General features: G+C 50.1%; 1 protein-coding gene across 1 annotated transcript; it reads right to left on the reverse strand.

The window, feature by feature from the left end:
• Positions 1-625: 625 nt before the first annotated feature.
• LOC149326076 (uncharacterized) lies at positions 626-5,608 on the reverse strand. Its single transcript, XM_089564467.1, has 2 exons — positions 1,270-5,608; positions 626-1,005 (listed from the first exon to the last, which is right to left on the reverse strand). Exons 1-2 carry the CDS (start codon positions 5,530-5,532, stop codon positions 742-744), a joined length of 4,527 nt encoding a protein of 1,508 aa, XP_089420593.1. The 5' UTR covers positions 5,533-5,608; the 3' UTR covers positions 626-741.
• Between the last annotated feature and the right edge of the window lie 16,797 nt (positions 5,609-22,405).

Genomic DNA, 22,405 nt, shown 5'->3' on the forward strand with positions numbered 1-22,405 from the left:
CAATGGCCGGTGATGACGGAGAACCAGCCAAATCAGGCCCTCCCGAATCCGGAGCGCGTCGGCGCCGCACAGGCGGGCTACACGACTCCGGAGGTTCGGGCCTGGACTCAAGCATACATACTAGATGCGCACGTTAAAGCACCCGCGTTCTTGGGCCCCCGGCAAAGGCCGAGGCACCCGGGAGCCAAACACTACGCACCTTTCTGCTGCCCGAGTCGGTGGCGATCTCCCCGCTCATTTCCCGCTCGGGACCCCTCGCCGAAACAACGCCCCCCCAACTGTCTCTCCGAGTGACCCAATGGGGACGCGAGGTCGAAGCGGGAAGGACGGAAGGGAGGGTGATTTACTGCGGTTCTCGGAAGAGCTTCCCTTGCAAGGGAGGACAAGCAGCGTGGCTGCCCGCATTCCGATCGCGGACACCCCACGGGGGGTCTCTCTAAGGAACGAAACGGCGGAAGCGGGCGCACACTCGGGTAGCCCAAGAAGCTCAATCCCCACAAGGTTCATGATTAGTACAGGGTTCGTACAGGCTATGAAGGCACAAATTCAAGGGTTTTTAAGGACTTTCAAGGCCTCCAAAAGTTTCTTTCAAGGAATCATTTCAATACTCAATTTAGTACCCTTTATAGTAAAACAACTTTTTTAAAACACGCTGCAACAAATTTATTGAACACTAAGAAAAAGAAGCACTTACAGACTTGACTAGTTTAACACTAAACTAAGACAGGTCGTAACAAGCGTTCATGAAAGCTCCTGACACTTTGTGATTATTTCTTGCTTGATGTTTAGAAGTTCTTCCGTCTTGCTTTTTGCCGTTTTCCTGAGGCAATTTGACTTCACAATGTGCACGACGTCGCCTGTCTCTTCTGCTTTCTCAGCCAAGTTGTCTGCTGAAGCTGTCAGATTAGCAACGGTTGCTTCAAGTCTTGCTTTCTTTCGCTTTAAGGTATCAATTTCTTCCTCAACGAGGTGCCTGTCATGTCTGGCATCCAAGAACTGGGCGGCGTAGACGTAGCATCGAAGGAACGTTTATTCCTGCTACTTGGCAGGAAGCCAACAGGTTACATACTGAGCGCGGTGGGCCCGTGCGAGCGGTCTTTTAAAGCCAGCACGGGCTACCCGATAAGAGATAGCCGGGCAGTGAGCATGCGCAGACAGTACGCGATAACACGAGTGCTTGGTTTCGCGCGCACACAACTTCTCCTTCCTCCTAATGAGCGCAAAGTCCTTTTGCTACATTATACAATGCAACTAATGCTATGGCTGATATCTATCAGGAGGTCGCCGGTCCCTCTGTGGATAGCGTCGCTCCCCTGGAGGGTCGTTCGTTGCCGCAGGGGCCGCAGCTGGAAGTGGCTCGTTGGCGCTCTCAGGATGCCCGAAATCTGGAATAAAATCTTCCATGATGCTCTGCTTTGAGCTGTCGATGCTGAGCAGTAGCTGGTCTTGATGACGACGCCAAATGAGCACCCCACGATTCGTCTTAACTCGAACCTTGAATGAAACGGGGCCAGACTGCTGAATGATAGTGCCAGGGACCCATTTCTCAGGACCTCTGTAATTCCTCACGAGGACCTCATCGTTGATGTTGAAAAGTCGCTCACGTGCCTTGCGTCGCACCATATCGGAGAGCTGTTGCTGAGCCACTCTTCCCCCGACAGAAGGCTTGACTGCGTCGAGTCTCGTGCGCAGTCGTCTACCTATGAAAAGGTTTGCTGGAGTTTCTCTTGTAGTCGCATGCGGCGTGTTGCGGTACGTCATCAGGAACGTCTGTAAGGTTGCCTGCAAGGAGTCTTGGGGTCGTCCTTTCCGCAACGCAGATTTCATTGTCTGTACAAATCTCTCTGCAAGGCCATTCGTGCTTGGATGGTACGCTGCACTCACGATATGACGACCACCGAAGCCTTTGACGAAGCTCTTGAATTCTTCGGAAACGAACTGTGGTCCGTTGTCGGTCACGATGGTCTCGGGTACGCCAAAACGCGAGAACAGGTCTTGGAGACACTGAATTGTGTGGTACGCCGTAGTCTTCTGCATGACATAAACTTCCGGCCATTTTGAGTGTGCGTCCACAGCAACAAGGAACATTTTGTCTTTCATGGGTCCAGCAAAGTCCAAGTGAACTCTTTGCCACGGCGAAGTCGGCCATGACCATGGATGAAGCGGAGCCGGTGCTGGTTCGTTCCGTTGCTGTTGACACTCTTCACATTTCTTCACGTGTTGCTCTAGGTCCGCGTCGATACCAGGCCACCAGACGTAGCTCCTCGCGAGTTCTTTGCATCTTACGATACCGGGATGACCCTGATGAAGTTCCTCAAGCAAGAAGGCTCGGTGTTTTGGAGGCACGACTACTCTCATGCCGTACATTAAACACCCTTGATGAACTGTGAGCTCCAAACGCTTGTCGAAGAAAAGTTTCAACTCCTTCTCAGCGACATGCGACGGCCAGCCAGCACTTGTGAAGTTCAGTACCTTGCTTAGTAAAGGATCACGCCTCGTTTCACGAGCGATGTCTTGGCTTGTGACAGGCAGCGTTTCCAAACGAAGCGAATAAAAAGTTTCGCTTTCTTCTGCCGATTGCTTTTCGCTGCTGTCGAGCGGCAAGCGCGATAAACAGTCTGCTTCCGCATTATCGGTAGATTTCTTGAATTCAAGAGCATAGTTGTAGGCTGACAGCGTCAGCGCCCAACGCTGCATGCGGGCAGCTGCCATCGCGGGAATGCCTGTTTTCGGGCCGAAAATTGTTTGCAGTGGTTTATGGTCAGTCACAAGCGTGAAGAACCTTCCGTAGACGTAGAAGTGAAACTTCTTTACGCCGAATACGAGGGCAAGGGCTTCTTTCTCGATCTGACTGTAGTTCTTTTCGGCACTTGACAATGTGCGGGATGCGTAGGCAACCGGTCGAACTGATCCATTGATCATTTTCTGCGAAAGAACTGCGCCTATGCCGTACTGAGATGCGTCGCAGGCAAGTTGAAGCGGTCGCTTCGGATCATAATGGGCAAGAACTGGAGGGGAAGCCATAGCTGCTTTTATCTCCGTGAAAGCAAGCTGGCATGACGCATCCCACGTCCACTCTGTTGTTTGCTTTAGCAGCCTGTACAACGGCTGTGCCAAAGTCGACAGACGCTGAACAAACTTGCCGTAATAATTGACCATCCCAAGGAATGACTGCAGTTGCTGCTTGTCTTTTGGAGCAGGCGCATTTAGCAGTGCCAATACCTTTTCAGGCGATGCGCAAACACCCTCGGCGTTGATGACGTGGCCCAGATAACGGAGCTCTCGTTGAAAGAACGAGCACTTATCGCGCCGGATGCGCACACCGCGTTCCTGCAATCTTGACAAGACGGCTTCCAAGTTATGGAAATGCTCTTGCTTGGTCTTGCCTGTGACCAGGATGTCGTCAAGGTAGCAACTGACTCCTTCCAAACCTTTCAGCATGTTGTCCATAATTCTTTGAAATATGCTTGGGGCGGACGAAATGCCGAAAGCCAGACGGTTCATAGTATACAATCCCTTATGCGTGTTTATCGTCAGTAGTTTCCGGGAGCTTTCCGCCATAACTACCTGCTGGTAGGCCCTACTGCCACCTGTCTTATCAACGGTGTCACATATAACGCGTTGTGAGACATACGACAGACTTTTCAGGTTTTCCACACAGACCTGCCGGTTGACACTAAATCCTCTTTCCACAGTTGCCTGGCCGTGGCTGAGCACAAGCAAAAGTTCGACTACTGTCCAGAGCTCAGCGTAGGATGAATTGAACTTTAGGAGTTCAAAGAAAAAAATGTCTAGCCTGTCAGAGCTCTTTTCAAACAATCGCAGCTTGTGCTTCTCCATCTGCAGCATTTCGGCGTACTCAGAGAGAACACAGTCCCGTTGGTGATCGCTCAACCTTTTTGCAGCGATGAGGGCATTCAAAACATTCTTGTGTCCTGCTAGGCACTGGTCTGGCTTGGTGCACATTCGACGGGGATCCAATGAGGAAAGGCCTCTAACCAATGGGAATCTTAAAGGACTCTTCTCAAGAACCTTTTTACACACACTAACAAGGAACCGCTTGCATTCCATTTTAAATGCAAACGCATCTTTTGCACTGACCTTGGAATTCTTCAAAATTTGTTCAGCTGCATAACCAATGTCCACTTTCTCAAGTGCTGTGTGATTGTTCACGTCTTCAATGTTGATTTTCAACAGGCCTGTAGTCCCGACTGATGCAGAGAGGACTGAACACTTAACAAACTTTGTGAGAAGCTTCCTGACAATTGTTTCGAGGTCCCTTGCCAGAAAAAACACAAGTGGTTGGTCTGCCTGATAGTCCGTCAGGAAAGGTTTCAGAATCAGTGCAATCCCAAGGGCAAAGTTCAGTTTTGCGGGGACTAGTGGGTCACTGGAGAAACTGAGCAAGTTTTGAAAGGAGGCACATTTCGGCTGGTTCACTTCTTTCTTTCTTGCAGACTCAATGTAAATTCTCACACCAGGCCACAGTGCAAAGGCTCGTTCAATTACCGGAACATTTTCAACCCAGCGATGGGCGACGTACTTAAGGGGAAATGTAGCCTGACCAGTCACCGCTACGAAGTCTTCTCGCCTCGCCGGGGAATCTTCAAACAATGCACTTAGACTAGACAACAGAATGTCCACTCCCCACTTGCTGGCAGTTACACCCGCCCTGTAGGCGTTGTGCACAACGTGCAGACCGCAAGTGCCTAAATCTAGGCATTGTACTTGATAGTTTTTTTGCAGGAGCTCCTGAAAGCTTCTGAAAAATTTCAAGTTGACATTCGGTCCGTCCATGGACACTTGTAGGATCTTAACAAGTGGTAATGGCTCCAGTGCCTTCAACAATTTATCCTCGATGTCATCTGCCGTCGCGTGGCCCACAAAAACGGATGTGAAGTACCTTGTTGTTATATTTTGAGATGCATCCCAGTACCTGACATGTATTTCCATCTGCTTCTGATGGAGGTAATCATTTGCGGATTCATCAAACAGAACGACGTAATAGTCGCACTTATCTATCGCCCGATGAATGGATGATAGAAAGAATGGTCCAAGACCATGACACGCCAGGTATGCGCACTTTTTCTCTCCACATGTGAAGACCTTCGCAACTTCACTGTCGGGAAACATTCTCTTGAACAGATCGCTTGTGTGGGCAGATGAGCTGTACGAGTAATGACACGTGACAACTTTCAAAGCCCACAATATTTCCGCTTCTGTCACTAAATCGTGAGCCTTGCTTGCGGCATTCAAATTCGAGGACTGCGGTTCGACCACACGAACGGATTCACCACACTCGCGTGATGTCACGTAGTTCAACATGGAGTTACCTGCTGCGTTCATGCTCACGCTGTGTTTCAAACTCCTCTTGTGACTCTTCAGCGCAGACTCTCCCATCGATGAGATGTCAAACACTTTTCCGCACGGTCTGCATCTAGCACGATGCGAACTCGTGGTGTCTGGCGCAACCCAGTCTTTGTACTCGTCATGGCTAAGCCACGATTGCTGGAAATTGCACTTCCCGGGCATTGCGCGCACACACAACTACATCCACGTCATGCGTGTGCCGCAATACACGTGCTCTGAATAATCCAACGGGAGGTGATTAACAAGCGGTATGAGGACGGCAACTATAAAAAGTGCGCGACCGCAGCGAACAAAAGAACACAACCCGACAATATGACAACATGGAGGACGAACGCCCGAACCGGACTGGATTTCCTTGGCATGGATCGGGAGGCAACCCTCGCTTTCAATGTGGCCAGTTGATCAACGGGCAATCGCTGAACGGCGCCAATGACTATCATCACGAAATTCAAGGGTTTTCCAGGCACCATTAAATATTTCAAGGTTTTCAAGGCCTTGAAAATCACATTTTCAAATTCAAGGGTTTTCAAGGTTTTCAAGGACCCGTGCGAACACTGTTAGAGGAGGAGGAGGGGGTGGGTTGCGTGGCCCGGCGCAAAGCTAGGCGTCGGAGGTACGCAGCTTTGGCACACTCGCGTTATTTAGCGAGGAGGAAGGGGCAAGTGGGGTCGAGGGAGGGGTGGGTGTTTACCTGGCAATGAACGCACCAGGGCTGGGCACATACATGAGCGGAAGGGTCGGCGGGTAGAGGAGCAGCACAGCGACGGCACTTTGCCGGAACGCTGTGCTGGGGACACTGATGGGCGCGGTGTCCAAGAGTGAGACAATGGGTGCAGGTGGGAGGCTTAGGCTTATGGGGACGGCACCGGAAGGCAACGCGTTTAAAATACACAAAGTGGGGGATTACGGTTCCAGCGAAAGTTATGAGCACCGATTGAGTGGTGCCCATCATGCGAGCAGCAAGAATATCGGTTTTGAATGATTCGATATCATGCATGAGGTCATCAGGGGTGAAGTGGCAACCGACGTTATGGATGACGCCGAGGCATCAGATTGGAGGATTAGGGGCATATGTTTTGATGGTGATAGGCTTACCGTGAAGCTGAAGATGAGTTATAGAAAGCAGGAGGTGGGCGGTGAGAGGAGAATGTGTTTTTAAAAACACAAGGCTTTGGGCTGGCTTGGCCTGAAGGGTAATCTCCGCACTGCTCTCGGAGGATAGTTGTGCAGCGGAGACGACTGCGGCGAGTACGTCGTAGAGCGGTAGCTGGGGGGTGAGGGTGCCAGGGGGAAGCTGGATGGCAACTGTGATGAGCTCGGTGCGGGGCCGGGTGGCGGAGGCAGGCTGGCACCGATGGTGCTCCAGCCGACCTCAGGGGCAGGAATGAGATGGCCGTCGACCGGGGACGCCGTAAGGTCCATGTCTGCTGAGTCCTCAGCCTGAGCCGTAATCTGCGACGCAGGTACCAAGGTGCAGGACTTGCTGTCAGCGGGAAGTGTGGTCAGAGTAGGTGCGGCGGCACTGGCGGCAGCGACAAACGCAGTCGACTGCGATGCGTCTGTGGGCCCGAAGCTCTTGGCTTCCCTGAATGCGTGGACTTGGCCAGCAGTGGACGCCGCGGTGGTGACGAACGCTGCCGGCTGCGTCGCGGCTGTCGATTCGGAGCTCCCAGCGTCGGTGAACGCGACGGGAATGGGCGCGGTGCTGTGGCCGGTGTTGAACGCAGCCGGTTCAGACATGGCTGTCAGCGTGGTTGGAGTAGGCCCCGCGGCGGCCGCGTCGGAAGAAGTTGACACCGGCGAGGTATGGGTGGGTCTCGGCTTCAGGGGCTTGGTGAGACGCTGCATGCCAGAGGTGCAGGCGCGGCGCGTTAGGGTTAGTGAGTCGCCGCGCCGCAGCAGATTTTTGGAGGCGCTTGGAGCGCCAGCTCGACAGCGGGCCGTGATGCCAATGGTGTCCACGTGGTGCGGATGTCTTCCTGACGCGATGGAGTGTAAATCCAGGTGCGGGCAAGGCCCTGGACCAGGCCATGGGCAGGCGAAAAACGGATCACGATAGTCAGCCAGCTAACCAGGGCGGCGCCACCTAGCGGATCCTCCTTATTTTATAAAAACAAGTTTTCGGCTGTCACCTAATGTGAGGATCTGAGAGATTGCAGGTCTTATTTTAAACAGACACAAAAGTACAAACAATAAACGAGGCGGCTTTTATCGGAAAGGAAACCAATTTCAATATGAGCGAGAAAAAAGGAAAGGAACAAGAGAGCAAGGCGGCAACGTACGGGAAAAACACACGGGGGAACAGAACAAAGTGCTTACGGACAATACAGGGAAAAGAAAGTCAAAGAGGAAAGTCACACTACTTGTCTCTTATTCGAGCAACGAGCGGGGAGGACTGGCTGGGTGTCGGGCACTCAAGGAGTCTCTTGGCGTTCCAACGTCGATGCAACGCTACCGCAGCGTCAGCGTTCGTGGGCTCCCGGCACGGTTCCCGGGTCTGGTATCCCGGAAAAAGGTCACGTAGGCGCCAGAAGCGGCCTGTGTGGAGCAGCTGGCGGATGGACGGAGAAGAGTGGCGCCTGGACCTGGTGGTTGAGGCTCCCGACGATGGATGTCCAGGTCTGGTGGCCCGGACGTCTGCGGCTAAGGCCCAAGCCCGGAACTCGGGGAGCCAGCAGAACTCGTCCACGTCCGTCGCCCACCGCGCTCTTCTCTTCTCTGCCCCGTAATCCTGTTCGACCTGTCCCGGCGTGCCCCTCAGCACGCGCTCCTCGTGCTTTGTCTTCTCCTCACGAACGCCGCTGGGTGGCGCTATCTCCTTACAGAAGGCCCCCTCTTCGGAAGTTTTTTCCAGGGGAAAGAACTCGACTTCAGGAGAGCGACACCAGACGCGCTCGACGATCGCAACACAGAACACCGCACCACAGCGCGCACACTACACACCACACACAATACGACGGTCGTCAATGTTCGAAGCGTTCAGAGACCTTCGCACACACAGCACAGAGAGCACATGGAAAGTCAACGTAAAGCGTCCATAGAGGGCGAAGAAACACGGAAAGGATAAAAAGTAGATAGCCGACACTCAAAAACAAACATGAACAAACAAAAACAATTCCAACAAGAACAGGTGTGGGCTACATTCTTCCGTATTCCATTGTTCACATCAAACCACTTCACCGTCGCGAGAACTTTTCCGGCTAGTACTTCCGTTTTCCTTTGTGAAACCGTTTTCTCCAAACCGACCTCGGTTTCCACCATGATTTTACATGTTCCCGTCCTATGATGTTATTCACTCTGTTCTCCCTTGCCTTCGACACAGTCTGCTGACACATGTCACACGATCTGACATAACTCTTAATGTCAGCCTGTACACCGGGCCAGTAAAACTCACTGAGCACCCTAGCTATTGTTTGCCGTATTCCATGATGGCCGGATAATGCACTCTTATGCGCCAACTTAAGAACTTGCGTGCGTAAGCCCTTCGGTACCACCGCTTGCTCAACGACCTGGCCGGGACACACTTGGTATGTCCGGAAGAGAACACCGTCATCAGTATCAAAGGAGTGGGCGGTCTGTCCCTTGCCATGAAATATTTGCCCCAACTTCCTGCGACACACCTCTAAGGTCGGGTCTTCTTCCTGTTTGAGGCGAAACTCCGGCAGTGACAAGTGGAGTGTGTTCAGAGTGGGGCTTTTACTACTCTCTGATACCTTTGCTGTCACCATAAGGGAAGGAACATCGACCGCACCCGTCATGGCAAGGGAAACTGCCTGATCAGTGAGAACTGGCGGGTCAACCGAGAATGGAGGTTTAGCCCCGGGGACATTGCCTATTATAATGTCGTACAAGGGTGTAGACAAGCAGCGCGCGATGGCCTTACCCGAGAAGTATGGAGAAGAAATCACCACCTCCGCTTCCGGAACTCCTACACGAGTCCCATTGGCCAAAAATAATGTAGCCTGTTTCCCTGTAAGCGCCGCTGCCGGTACAAGGGACTCACGCACAACAATGCCGGTGCTGCCCGTATCCCGTAATACCGAACCAGGCTGGCCGAACACCTCACCGTGCGCCACGGGCATAGCAGTTTCCATCGGGTTGGAAGGACAGACCATCTCCCCCAACTGGCCCTCTATGCGCGTTACCTCTGCAGGGTTATCGGGATGTGAATATCGAGGTGTCATGCAACAGGCGGACTCCTCACGATCTCCTGGTCTCTCTTTGCATGACTGGGCATCATGTCCTACCTCGCGGCACCAGGTGCAATACAATTGCTTCGGCTTTGTCCGACAATCCGACGCCTTGTGCCCAGTCTTCTCGCAAAGAAAACATCGAAGGCGGGATTGTGAACGTGAAACCTCGTCCTTGGCTTTATTCATCGTATGCTCCCCCTGCTCTTTGAAGAACAACAAGTTATTTTGCCGCTGTGCTTCGAGAAAATGATCGGCAGCCTCCGCCAGCTTGGAAACTGTCTTTCCCTCCCGCTCACGTAAGAAAAGGGCTAAACGAGAATGACAGTTGTTCAGAAATTGCTCGCTCACGACCATCTCGCGAACCACCTCAAAAGTGCGGCCTTCTCCCCGCATCTCGACCCAACGGTCAAAGAAGCTAAACAACCTGGCAGCATATTGCGAGGCCGTTTCGCCATCCTGGGGCTTGCTCTGGCGAAACTTCTCTCGGTACCCTTCCGCGGTGAACCTAAACCTCTGAAGCAAGGGAAGCTTCGCTTTGTCATAATCCACGGAATCATCAGGCGAGAGCCGACCGAAGACCCTAAGTGCCTCGCCGCCAAGGCACAAGCTCAGCGCCGTTGCCCACTTTTCTTTTGGCCAACCCTGCCCCGTGGCCACATGCTCAAATCTCTTTAAGTAGGCATCGAGGTCATCCCGCGCTTCATTGAACTGTGGTATGAGGCTGTGCGGGTTAATGGAGCTGGTCGATGAGACGCTACGCTCTCCACGGTCACTCGGAGGATTTGCGCCACCCTCCATGAGCCTTATTTGTAGCTGCAAGTTCCGCGCCTCTAACTCCAAGCGTTCCTTCGCAGCCTCTCGCTCCGTCTCTAAATTCCGTGCCTCTAAATCCAATTTCTGCTTCGCAGCTTCACGCTCCGCCTCTAAATTCCGTGCCTCTAACTCCAATTTCTGCTTCGCAGCTTCACGCTCAGCCTCTAAATTCCGTGCCTCTAATTCCAATTTCTGCTTCGCAGCTTCACGCTCAGCGGCTCTCTCTTCCCGTGCCTTACGAAGCTCGTCCTCCACCCACGCTCGTAACTCCGCGCCGCACAAGCCCATGCGCTCGCCTAAAGCAACCAAATCTGAAGCGCTCATATTGTTCCTAAATTAACACAACAGGCAAAGAAATAATAACCGACCTCGTCCTGTCGTAGTGGACGCCAAATTTGTGAGGATCTGAGAGATTGCAGGTCTTATCTTAAACAGACACAAAAGTACAAACAATAAACGAGGCGGCTTTTATCGGAAAGGAAACCAATTTCAATATGAGCGAGAAAAAAGGAAAGGAACAAGAGAGCAAGGCGGCAACGTACGGGAAAAACACACGGGGGAACAGAACAAAGTGCTTACGGACAATACAGGGAAAAGAAAGTCAAAGAGGAAAGTCACACTACTTGTCTCTTATTCGAGCAACGAGCGGGGAGGACTGGCTGGGTGTCGGGCAGTCAAGGAGTCTCTTGGCGTTCCAACGTCGATGCAACGCTACCGCAGCGTCAGCGTTCGTGGGCTCCCGGCACGGTTCCCGGGTCTGGTATCCCGGAAAAAGGTCACGTAGGCGCCAGAAGCGGCCTGTGTGGAGCAGCTGGCGGATGGACGGAGAAGAGTGGCGCCTGGACCTGGTGGTTGAGGCTCCCGACGATGGATGTCCAGGTCTGGTGGCCCGGACGTCTGCGGCTAAGGCCCAAGCCCGGAACTCGGGGAGCCAGCAGAACTCGTCCACGTCCGTCGCCCACCGCGCTCTTCTCTTCTCTGCCCCGTAATCCTGTTCGACCTGTCCCGGCGTGCCCCTGAGCACGCGCTCCTCGTGCTTTGTCTTCTCCTCACGAACGCCGCTGGGTGGCGCTATCTCCTTACACCTAAGCCTTGCCCTAGCTGTTGCCATACTTTTTTTATGGAAACACTTACAAAGAAAGCACCATGATCTACTTCAGTATTGTTTTATTTGCCGATTAAAATTTTTCAAACATAACACGGAATACCAACTCCCCTTTAATGTCCGCGTTCTCGTCTCAAAGTCGCGAATTTTTAGATGTGCGCTCAGTATTCTCGTTAGTGTATTTGTGCACAATACGCTAGATTTAATCATGACAAATCGATCTGACATGGTCTGACCTATTACATACCTGCCAGGCATCAGCGACCTCTTCCTAATCCACTTTGACATTAATCTAGCCACTCCGAACACTAACAAAAAGAAAAAATAATAATACGAGACTACAACAGAGCAAATTTTCAGGCGATAAATAATGAACTATTTTCTTTTATAGATGCTTTCCCATAGCTTTGATGTCCGCAGCGTTCAAACCAACTGGAGCATGTTGACAGCTATAGTCACCCAACTAACAGAACAATACACTCCTCAACGCACTGTTGCCACCCACTCAATAGCTCCCTGGTATAACAATCCCATTAAACGTTTATCTAACAAAAAGAAAGCCTCTACCGCATCGCAAAGTTCTCGCTAACTATTGAGCGATGGACTTCGTATTCAGCGGCTTCCAACATGTATGTTCAGGCGCTCAAAAGCGCTAAAGCACTTCCACTCACATGTAACCACCAATGTGAAAAATTCTGGCGTGTCATTAATCCTTCCACCGACGATAGCTTCGCCTTATATGACCCATTAGGCGACCCCATTCCTTACGACATTTGCACCACGATTCTTAGCAGCGCATTCACTGACAACTTTAGAGCCTACAACTCACCACTTCAACTGTGTTTTCATGCCATCTATAACTGTTGCTACTGCTGGTGTCAATAAGCTTATTGATGGACTCACTGTTCATTCCGCTCAGGGTTATAACTGCGTTAACCCAGAGTTCTTAAAAAGCACTGCAGCTTATTCGCCAATTATATTAACCAAACTTCTCCAGCAATCACCTGACCAGTCAACAGTGGAAGATCGGAAATGTGGTTACAGTCTAGTATCCCCTAGTAATTATCGTCCCATATCCCTTACCAGTACGTGCACCAAAATGCTCAAACATAATATTCACCAACCTTGTTAACTTCCTTTAATTGAATTCCTTTTTTACGTCAGCGCAACATGGTTTCGAAAATTACTCTTGCGAAACACAGTTAATATCATATACACATGCATTGCATCGTATTCTAGACCTATCATCACTGGCTGACTGTATATTTCTAGATTTTTCAAAGGTTTTCGAGAATGTATGTCACAAACTTTTGCCTCACAAGCTCAAACAACTGAATATTGACTGTAACTTTTGAAATGGATCGAATGTCTACTTAATCGCTCACAATTTGTTTTTGCTATAATACCAGTTTTACCGAGGTGTCTTTTAGAGTTCCACAAGGTTCAGTTCTTGGACCCATACTATTTCTAATTTACATAAATGATTCTCCCTCTCTTGTGGATTTTCATAATCGCCTATTTGCTGATGTTTGCGTCAAGTTTAGAGAAATAATCAACGCTAACAATTTTAGATTACTTCAGTCCGACCTCAACACAATAGGGGGAACTGGTGCAAAGAATTGTGAATGCAGCTATACAGGGTCTGTTCTGAAAGTAGTAGGACTGGTTTTTTCCTGGGCGAACGGGCGGACAAGAGGCGGTCTGCGCGTGCAGGATCGCTGAAGGGGGATATTGGGAATGCTGGGGAAAATCGGCAGTCGGCTCTCGGCCGTTGAAGAGAGCAGATCGCTTGTACTGTGAACCCCTGTCGAAACATCTCGTCACGCAAAGTCATAGATCGTTTACTGGATCAGCGATACGCGATCAAATTTTGTGTAAATCTTAATAAAACGGGCAAAGAGACTCACGACATGATTAAGGAGGCCTACGGTGACGCTGCCATGGGTAGATCAGGGGTTTCTTCAGTGGTACAAGCTGTTCCGAGAAGGTCAGGAAAGAGTGGAAGACGACGACCGCTCCAGACGCTCTTCGACCAGCAAGACCAACGAAAGTGTGTAGCGAGTGAAACATTTACTGAACAGTGACCGTAGGATGAGTATCAGAATGATTGCTGATGTCTTGAGCATTCCTCAAACCCAAGTTTTTGAGATCGTGACAGAAAACTTAGCCTTGAGGAAAGTGTGCGCGAAGTTGGTGCCAGGAGTGTTGTCAGAAGAGCAAAAGGCCAACCGGAAAGCGATCTGCCAAGATCTTCATCATGTGAATGAGGACCCCGATATTTTGCCCAGCACAAGGCGGCAACGCTGCCTCAGGCCCCCTACAGCCGCGACTGGCCCCGCCAGACTTTTTTCTATTCCCGAGAATGAAATCGACGCTCAAGGATGGGTAGAGGCGGTTCAATAGGCCGTGACGAGGGAGCTAAATAGCATTCCGGTCCAGGCGTTCCTGGAGGCGTACGAAAACTGGAAAATTCATTGGCAGTAGCGTGTAGGTGCGGAAGGGTGCTACTTTGAAAAATTCTAATCGTCTGTACTACTCTCTTGGATAAATTTAAAAAAAAATGAGTCCTACTACTTTCAGAACAGACCCTGTATATGAGCAAATGCAAAGACATGTGTGTATCTAGAAAAATTTCCGTCCCACCTCACTACATCGATAACATTTCGTTGGAATCAGCCTCGTCATATAAATGCATCGGCGTCCACATTACTTATTATCTTAACTGGTCTCTTCATACCGAGAATATAACTGAAAATGCTAATCGCATGCTTTGCTACTTACGTCGCAACCTTTTTAACGTTCCTTCTAATCTGAAAGTATTGCTTTATCAAACACTAAAACGATCCAAACTCGAGTATGCAACACCTGTATGGCACCCTGCTCATGACAACTTCATTAATGATCTTGAGCTGGTGCAAAACAACTCTGTGCGTTTGATCCTTGTTAACTACAACCGCACAGCGAGTATAACTACTATGAAGTCTAATATCTGCCTCCCATCACTGACATCGCGTACAAAAGTGTTTCGTATCACCCTCTTCCACAAGCTGTACCATCATCCCGCTCTCCGCGATCACCTCATCCTCCAGCCAATTTCTGTACCCCGCCGCATTGATCATGATCACAAAGTCGGAAGTGTGTCATGCTACATGAAATGCTTCTCGCAGTCATTCCTGCCGCGAACCTCATGCGACCGGAACCACCTTCCCGCAGAAGCTGACGGCACTGAAAATTATGAGCAGTTCCGCGTAGCACTAGCTAACATTGTATATCCGGGCGCTGTTTAACATTCATGTAATCAACTGTATATTTCTCTCAGTTTTTGTATATTTACCATTCCCCCTCTGTAACGCCACTGGCCGTGAGGGGTAACGTAAATAAATAAATAAATGAATAGAGAATAATATGCAAGCTTCGCACACAAAAATATTCATTCACTAATATTTTTTTCTTTCTGTGAATAAGGCTGTTAAGCTAGAGGCCTACGGCGCCAGTAGCTGAATTCCCCCTGCCGTGTCCGTCGGAAGTCTGGGGGGGTTAGGAATGGTGACAGCGGGTCGCGCGCTTCGGACGCTGTCCAAGGCCGAGAGAAACGGGGACCAAGGGGCTGATGACCGTTTCCCTTTGAATCAAGGGGTGGGGGTCAGTGGGCTCGGCGACTTCTGAAACGAACAAGCGGTGGACTTTACTGGCGCCTCGTGAGAGTGCATATTCCCGGAAAAGTGCCGAGTCGGGCTCTGGCGAGCACTGGGCCCCGCCCACTTGTATGTACAGTGTCATTGCAGCAGTATTGGTTCAAAAGTGGGCGAAAGCAGATTTAATAAAGCTCCGGCCAATTATCAAAGGTATTAAAACCCGCTGCAAACAAAGAGCGGGGGCAGCGCGCCGAGTCCCAGTCTCGGCCGCTTTTAAGCAGCCTTTTCTTTTAATCGCCTTTTTCTCCCACTACTTGAACTTTCGGTCTCGTCTTGAATAAACTAGTTTTGCTACTCAAGAAGTTTGGATTTGCTGCCCCAACCGGCAACGTGTCGCCGGACGAAGGCGCGAAGAACTGCTCACCACGTACGACGAACCGGCCATTCCGACGACGATCCGGAGGAGAAACGTAACTGGTGCCGCGACGAGGATGACCAGTGCTTAACTAAGGCTTTGTAGGCTCATACTGCACTCAAGTGAAGGTTCATTTTTCACAGTCACAAAGTTCCATACCGTATAAGCGCAGGATCCTGCATCGTTCTTCTGCTGTGTTTGTCACTGTAGGCGCTATTGTTTGCTTTCCCAAGTACTATGCACCATCTACCTCAAACTGAAGTTCTTCTACATTTTCCTTGATTTTAGCAGTTCCGAATTCAAGCCTTCAGCAGGATTTGAAGGACCTGTGAAGCACACAGGCGATTTTAGGCCCAAGGAGCTGAGGCTATTTTAGGCAAACAGCTAATATATCTGTACTACTGTAACTTGCATTCTCTATTTTACCTTATGTGTTGTCCTTATACTTCGTGCCATATAGTGCTCAATATCTTAATTTGTGTATGTATTATAGTGTAAATTGATACTGTGTATCTGCTGTCAAAGTGTTGTTTCTTTTTCTTTACTGTAATGCGATTGTAATGCGTATCTCTTACGTTGTTTGGTGTACTTTCCATGTTCTTTCTAAGTAGCAACTTGTTCTTCTTACGTTCACTACTGTCATCTAATGGTCCCCTGGGTCTTGTCAAGCTATGTGCACAGCTTTAAGCCCAGGGTGACCAGCCAGATTTTTCTGGTAAATAAAGTGCATTGACTGATTTATTAATTCACTGATATGCAACTTACAAATGATTGGAAATGAGGGGAACACTGAGGTGGCCCCGATAAGGGCCTTTAGTAAGGACGACATCCGTTTTGTGCCTCTTCACTAAGCAGCGACGACACAGCGTGTGCAGTCCCCTTGGTTCTGCCCGAGCTGTCGAAGCAATCCTTGGACGCGACCACGACATCTCATGGTTTTATATAAAAAAAAAAACAAGGGAATAAAGTCGTGCTGTATGCAGTGCGATCGCCTCGTGGTTTCATTCACGGCGAACAATCATCCGGCAAGTCCGGCTCTTTGGACGGATTCAGGAAACGATTGAAAAGAACGAAAGTAAGTAGCGAACAAAGGTGCACTACACAGGTTATAACACAAAGAAACAAAGCTAGGCGCTGCACTCGGTTAACCCATTCAACGAGGCGTAGCATAAGCTTTAAAGCCGATTTCGACAAAGCGCGAGCAGTCGCTAAAGAAACAAAGGTATACTGCACTAGGTGAATGCTGTAGCTAGGCCAAGCGCAAGTCATAACTCCTCTAAAGCCGCACTGCACTCGGTTAACCCTGCAACGAGGCCTAGCGCGGGTTCTGATGTCTGGCGCCGATTTCGACAAAGAGAAGGAACACGGCCGCGAGACGTGATGCCCGCAATCTGCCAGGAAGCAATGAGGTGGCCCTGAAAAGGGCTGTTTGGAGGAGCTCTAAAACGTCAACCTACAGCGGCGTAGCGGCGCGGCCCAGCAGTGGTCCGTCTTTTGTCCTTCTGCTCCACGCCGACGACACCGGTGCACGACGTAGACCTCTCCTAGTCTTGCCCGCGAAGCCGAAGCGATCCCTAGTCCGTGGATTTTGACGAGGGCCGCGACGCTAATCTTAGACATCTGATCGATGCCCCGATCTCTAGCTACGTGGTAGTGGTCCGCGGCGAACAATGACAACCTCGGCTTCCGAGAAGCATCCAGGAAACGATGCTGCAAAAAAAAAAAAAGTTTCGTTACAAGCGCCGCAATTAGGTGAGTCCTCAATGCGCGAGAAAACTTGCGACAATGTAGTTGAGTACTTACCTCGGGGTTGAGAATGCGCAAGCCCGACAAGCGCGTCAGCGTGGCTGTCAGACGGCGGTTCTCAAAGCGCGCCTGATGGCCTTGCTCGATGGAACGCGCGTACCTCGGGGCAGTAAATCGGCCCTCCACGCCCGCAGACACACCACCCACCCTCTTCAGCTGCCTATTTCGCCCCGACTGTGTTCCCTACAACCCGGATGGGCCGGCAGAGAGCATACCTTCTCCCTTCCCCTCATCATGGGGCGCCTTTTTTTTTTAACGTGGTGACGACGGGGCAGAGGGGACGCACCCGCGCAGCTCCCTCGGTGCGCCGCGCGGGAGAGCAGGAGGGGACGCAAATTTCTTAAAGGGCCCCTGACCACCCTCGGGTAGCAAACACTCTCTACCTCTCTTTGGGCGAGCGTCCTGTCCTTCCGTTCCCTCCTCGAAATTTTTCTCTCCAGCTCCTCGTCGAATAGGCTCGGCAAGGCAAAATCACGCCTTCTCTCTCCAATGTAAGCCGGAGGCGTGGTGTCTGTGGAGTGCGTCACAGGGCTACGTCATGGCCCCGCCTTCAATAGAATTCTTTTCTTGGTTTCTGCTGCTGGTTCTGTTCGAGGGGAGGGGGGGGGGGCGCTGCGGGTTTCCTAACACCCTCTCTGTTTTGCTCTTTGGGTCTCCTCGCGGTGTTTCGCCGCGTTTTTTTTATTTTTCTTTCCTCTCCCCAGTTGCTGTTTTTTTTCTGTTCGAAGCTTTTTTTTCACCTTCGCCACTCCTATCCCTGCCCTTCCTGGTTGGGGGTGCAACAAAACTGCTCGACCCCTGTTACCGGCCTGCATTCGTCCCTTGCTTTTCCATCGTCACTGAGCAATGCTTGGCTCGCGATTGGCTCGACCACCTAGACTTGTTAGCGAGCGCATCCTTTCATACATCTGTTTGTCATTCCCAGTTAGCGAGCCACCTTTTCATTTTTTTAGGCCTCCCCACCGCTTCACGAGCGGAGGGGCGGAAGTCGGTTCTGTTCGAAACACACGGCGAAGTGCGGACCCGGCAACTGCCCGTTTGCTTTATTCATGTGTGTTTGTGTTCTGTGTGTTTGTGTCTTTTCTCCGCTCCGAAGCCCATGTCGTTCATTGGAGTCAAAGCGTAGGCAAGATGCATGAAGGATAAGCGGTGTGTGTGCGGAGCGGTCAAGTGGGCGAGCGAGGGAAAGGCTCTGCTGCACTAGTAATTAAAACCTTGTTTTGGGGGGCTTGCATAGAAGAAAAAAAACTGGGAAGGGAGCGCGCACGCAGAGTGACGTGATCACGGCGGGGGGGGGGGGGGGGGGGGCGAAGCAACTCCCTCAGTTTTACTAGTTTTTACTTTTTATGGCTAGGGTTCAAGGCTGTCGCAGCACGCTCCCTCCACAGTTTTTTTTTTCCTTCATGCGGGTTTGTAAGCATGAGCCAGAACAGAAGGCGCTGCGGAAAGCGTTGTGCAGACGACGCGACGCCAAGGCTACGCCCAACCTTCTCCCGTCAGTCAGAACGATGCACTAATGGAGTGCCTTTAGCGAAAGTAACCCCCCATGACGTCAACGGGGTTCAGAGTAGTGGGGCGGTGCCGTTTTTGTTGAAGGAAAGAACGAGCGGGCTTTGATTTGAATTTTCGCAGCTTTTCGGCTGTAGTATTTTGCAGAGGTTATCTTCGATGCCTCATCTATGCAGTGGGCTTGTTTTTAAAAATGTCCGGACCCTGGTCAGTGGCCCTTTAAGGAAATAAAATTTATTCATTGATTGAAGTGAATGTTCAGTTAAGAATCGTGTGACAAACGTCGGAAGGAATGGGGTCGCCTGATAGGGTCGCTCACTAGTTGGCGGGAACTTTGTGATGCGGTAGAGGCTTTTTTTTCTGTTAGATAAACGCTTAATGTGATTATTATACTAGGGAGCGTTTGAGTGGGTGGTAACAGTGCGTTGCGGAGTGTATTGTTCCGTGAGTTCGGTGACTATAGCTGTGAACATGCTCCAGTTGGTTTGAACTCTGCGGACTTCAAAGCAATGGGAAAGCATCAATAAAAGAAAATAGTTCATTATTTATCGCCTGAAAATTTGCTCTGGTGTAGTCTCGTATTGTTTCTTTTTCTTTCTGTTAGTGTTCGGAGGGGCTAGATTAATGTCAAAGGGCATTAGAAAGTATTAGCTGATGCCCGCCCGGGAGGTATGTAATAAGTGCGACCATGTCAGATCGATTTGTCAGGATTAATCTAGCGCATTCGCCGCGATGGCTGTGTGCACAACTGCACTAACGAGAATACTGAGCACAAATCTAAAAATTCGCGACTTTGAGACGAGAACGGGGACATTAAAGGGGCGTTGGTATTCCATCTTATGTTCGAAAAATTTAAATCGCCAAATATAAAAAATACTGAAATAGATCATGGTGCTTTGTTTCAAGTATTTCCATTAAACAGTGTGGTAACAGCTAGGGAAAGGCTTAGGTGATCGTGATCGAGGGGGTTAGACTGAAATATAGTACAACAGCTTGAAACAGGTCCCCACATCATTCATATATACTAGGACATTACAGGATCACGGACAAAGCAAAATGTCCAAACAAAAACTACGTGTTTGAATTCAGATCACGGCAGAAAAGTGGAGGAAATGTAGCTAAAAGAAGAACTGTGAACCGAAGCAAAGAATGTAATGAGCCTATCAAAGAAGACACTGCGTTAAGAAAATGTACAGCATGAAATAAATGAGCAGCACAAGTGCAGCGTACAGGTCTTTATCAAAGAATTTACTTTTTTGTTTATTTACAACTTCCTGATGGTAGTATAGCGCCATAAAAGCATTATAAAAATTACCAAATTGCCAGTTTTATTTGCTTACGAGTACGTTGGGGTATTAAGAAATTGATTCATAAATACACTTCAAATATTACCATAAATCATCATATATACTCTTCGTCCTGGGGCACAAGAGCTAGGGCTTCATGAGATAATTATTATGGTGCATTAACAAAAACTTCAACATGCCGACAGCATGTAAGGATTTTATACTGGTGCTGAAAAAACACCGAATTTTTTTAATTTTCACTGGCAGGAGGGAGTAACTTTCTTAACTGCGCTGCTTTGTTCCTAAGTAAATGAAAGACGTGTATGCTGACCTCTCACACCTGTTTTGCAGCAAAATGAATTCGAAAATATGTAGCGTAAGATATAACACTAATGCGCTGTGAAGCTTGATGCCTTAATAATTGGTCCAGTAGAGTGGAGAGGCGAGTTAACTGGTGCGCGACTGTAGAAAGAAAACCAGCTCAAAGGACGGGGACACAGAACAGGAAACACAGAATGCAGGAACATAGAACACCGCGTCGTCCTGTGGTCCTGTTCTGCGTCTCCATCCTTTGCCCTTGTTTTTTTCCCCTTAACTGGCCATGCACTTGTGCCAATTTAAGTGCACTTCCTGTGAATTAAGTACTGTATTTTTGCATTCGCCATTTTTACACACTGAGTTGATTTATCTTTTGGCAACTTGAGAAGAGAGGAGTTAGTATAGAAGTAATTTACTTGGAGAATACAAGGAAATATATCTTGCGATGAATTTTCTCATATTTTAATTCTGCCTGATGGGAATGCATTACGCCCCATATGGTGTTACTCAGAACCAAACACCCAGGGCTCTAAGCTGGGCAAAGCATGTATCATATGTGGAAGTGCGAATATGGCCTTGGTGCCCTGGGCGTCTTGCATACACAGCAGAAAGTGCTTTGTGTCTAGACCATCCAGGAGGGAATGTACAAGGACGGGAGGATAGTACAAACGCTAAGAAAAAAGTAAACAAAAACTAGTTGGGGCTCGAAACGCATATTTAAATTCTAGCTAGTACTAATGTTGGGGAAAAGCCACAAGTTTTGAGCGTCTTGCAGTTGGAAGGGTAAGAAGAATGGAAGATTCTGGGAAGCGGAGGCAGGGCTGCGTACGGCGCACGCGAGGTCGCGGGGTCCCGGTGTCCAGGGAAGCTTTTCTAATGAATTACGGTATTGCTATAGAAGACTGGTCGTTTATCGAAGTCGACAAGGGGAACTTGTCACTGCCCGCGAGAGAAGACTATGTATTCTCGCAGCAGCACCTCGGGAAAGAGTTAAATTCTTCCACTCGCCACTGTCGGTATCCATAGAAGGCACCGACGGGGCGCCATTCTCGGGTTGACGCTTCGCAACGCACCGCAGATCGGCTGCCTACTCTCTCCGGTTCCGGCAGGGGAGACGGACGAGAGCGAAGGTGAGCCCCCACCACATGAATGACATTAGAAGAATGCCAGGATACGACCAACACCAAACTCGAAGCACTGGGACTTCACAACACCTTCGACGAAATCAGACTCTCCTCCTCGCACAGCGAGAGCGACTCCTTCGCACGGAAACCGGCAGGCAGATGCTCATTAGAATCGGCTTCCCGGCCGATCTCCAAGTCATCGCGTCTACGGAAAACCTTTCACCCAAGTACCGCAATAGGGTCCACGTCAACCCACTACCCAAGAACGCTCGCACAACGAGGGCCGACGCAACGCTCGGACCGATGACTTAAAGCGCACAGTCGCCCGCAGCTCCAAGACTCTATACGTAGACGCCGCCCTACACAGAGACGCCACGAGCGTCACGGCAGTGGTGGTGGACTCGACATTCGAAGAAGTGGCCAGTGTTTCCCTGAGGCACTGCACGGTCACCGAAGCTGAAACGGCCGCGATAGTGCTCGCCATCCAGTACGGAGATACGCACGGCAAATAAGTGAAGATTGTGTCGGACTCCCAGGCGGCATGTCGACTTCTTCTCGCAGGAAGAATCCCCAAAAAGTTGACCATATTTGCAACGACTTCCCCTGTACACAATTCCGAACTCCGACACGAAATCACATGGGCTCCGGGGCACTCGGGGCTCGAGGGAAAGGAGGCCGCGAACCTGTCAGCTCGAGGGCACACCAACCGAGCGACAGACACCCCCGACCAGGACACCACCACCCCCGAAATCCCCACTGCCTACAGTGCACGGCTCTAATACTTAGAACGCTTCGCCAGCAATACCCCCCACCGCATAAAAGGCTAAATGC

The sequence above is a fragment of the Amblyomma mixtum genome, chromosome 10, assembly GCF_055824585.1.
Source record: "Amblyomma mixtum isolate Tamu chromosome 10, ASM5582458v1, whole genome shotgun sequence".
Taxonomy (NCBI): domain Eukaryota; kingdom Metazoa; phylum Arthropoda; class Arachnida; order Ixodida; family Ixodidae; genus Amblyomma; species Amblyomma mixtum.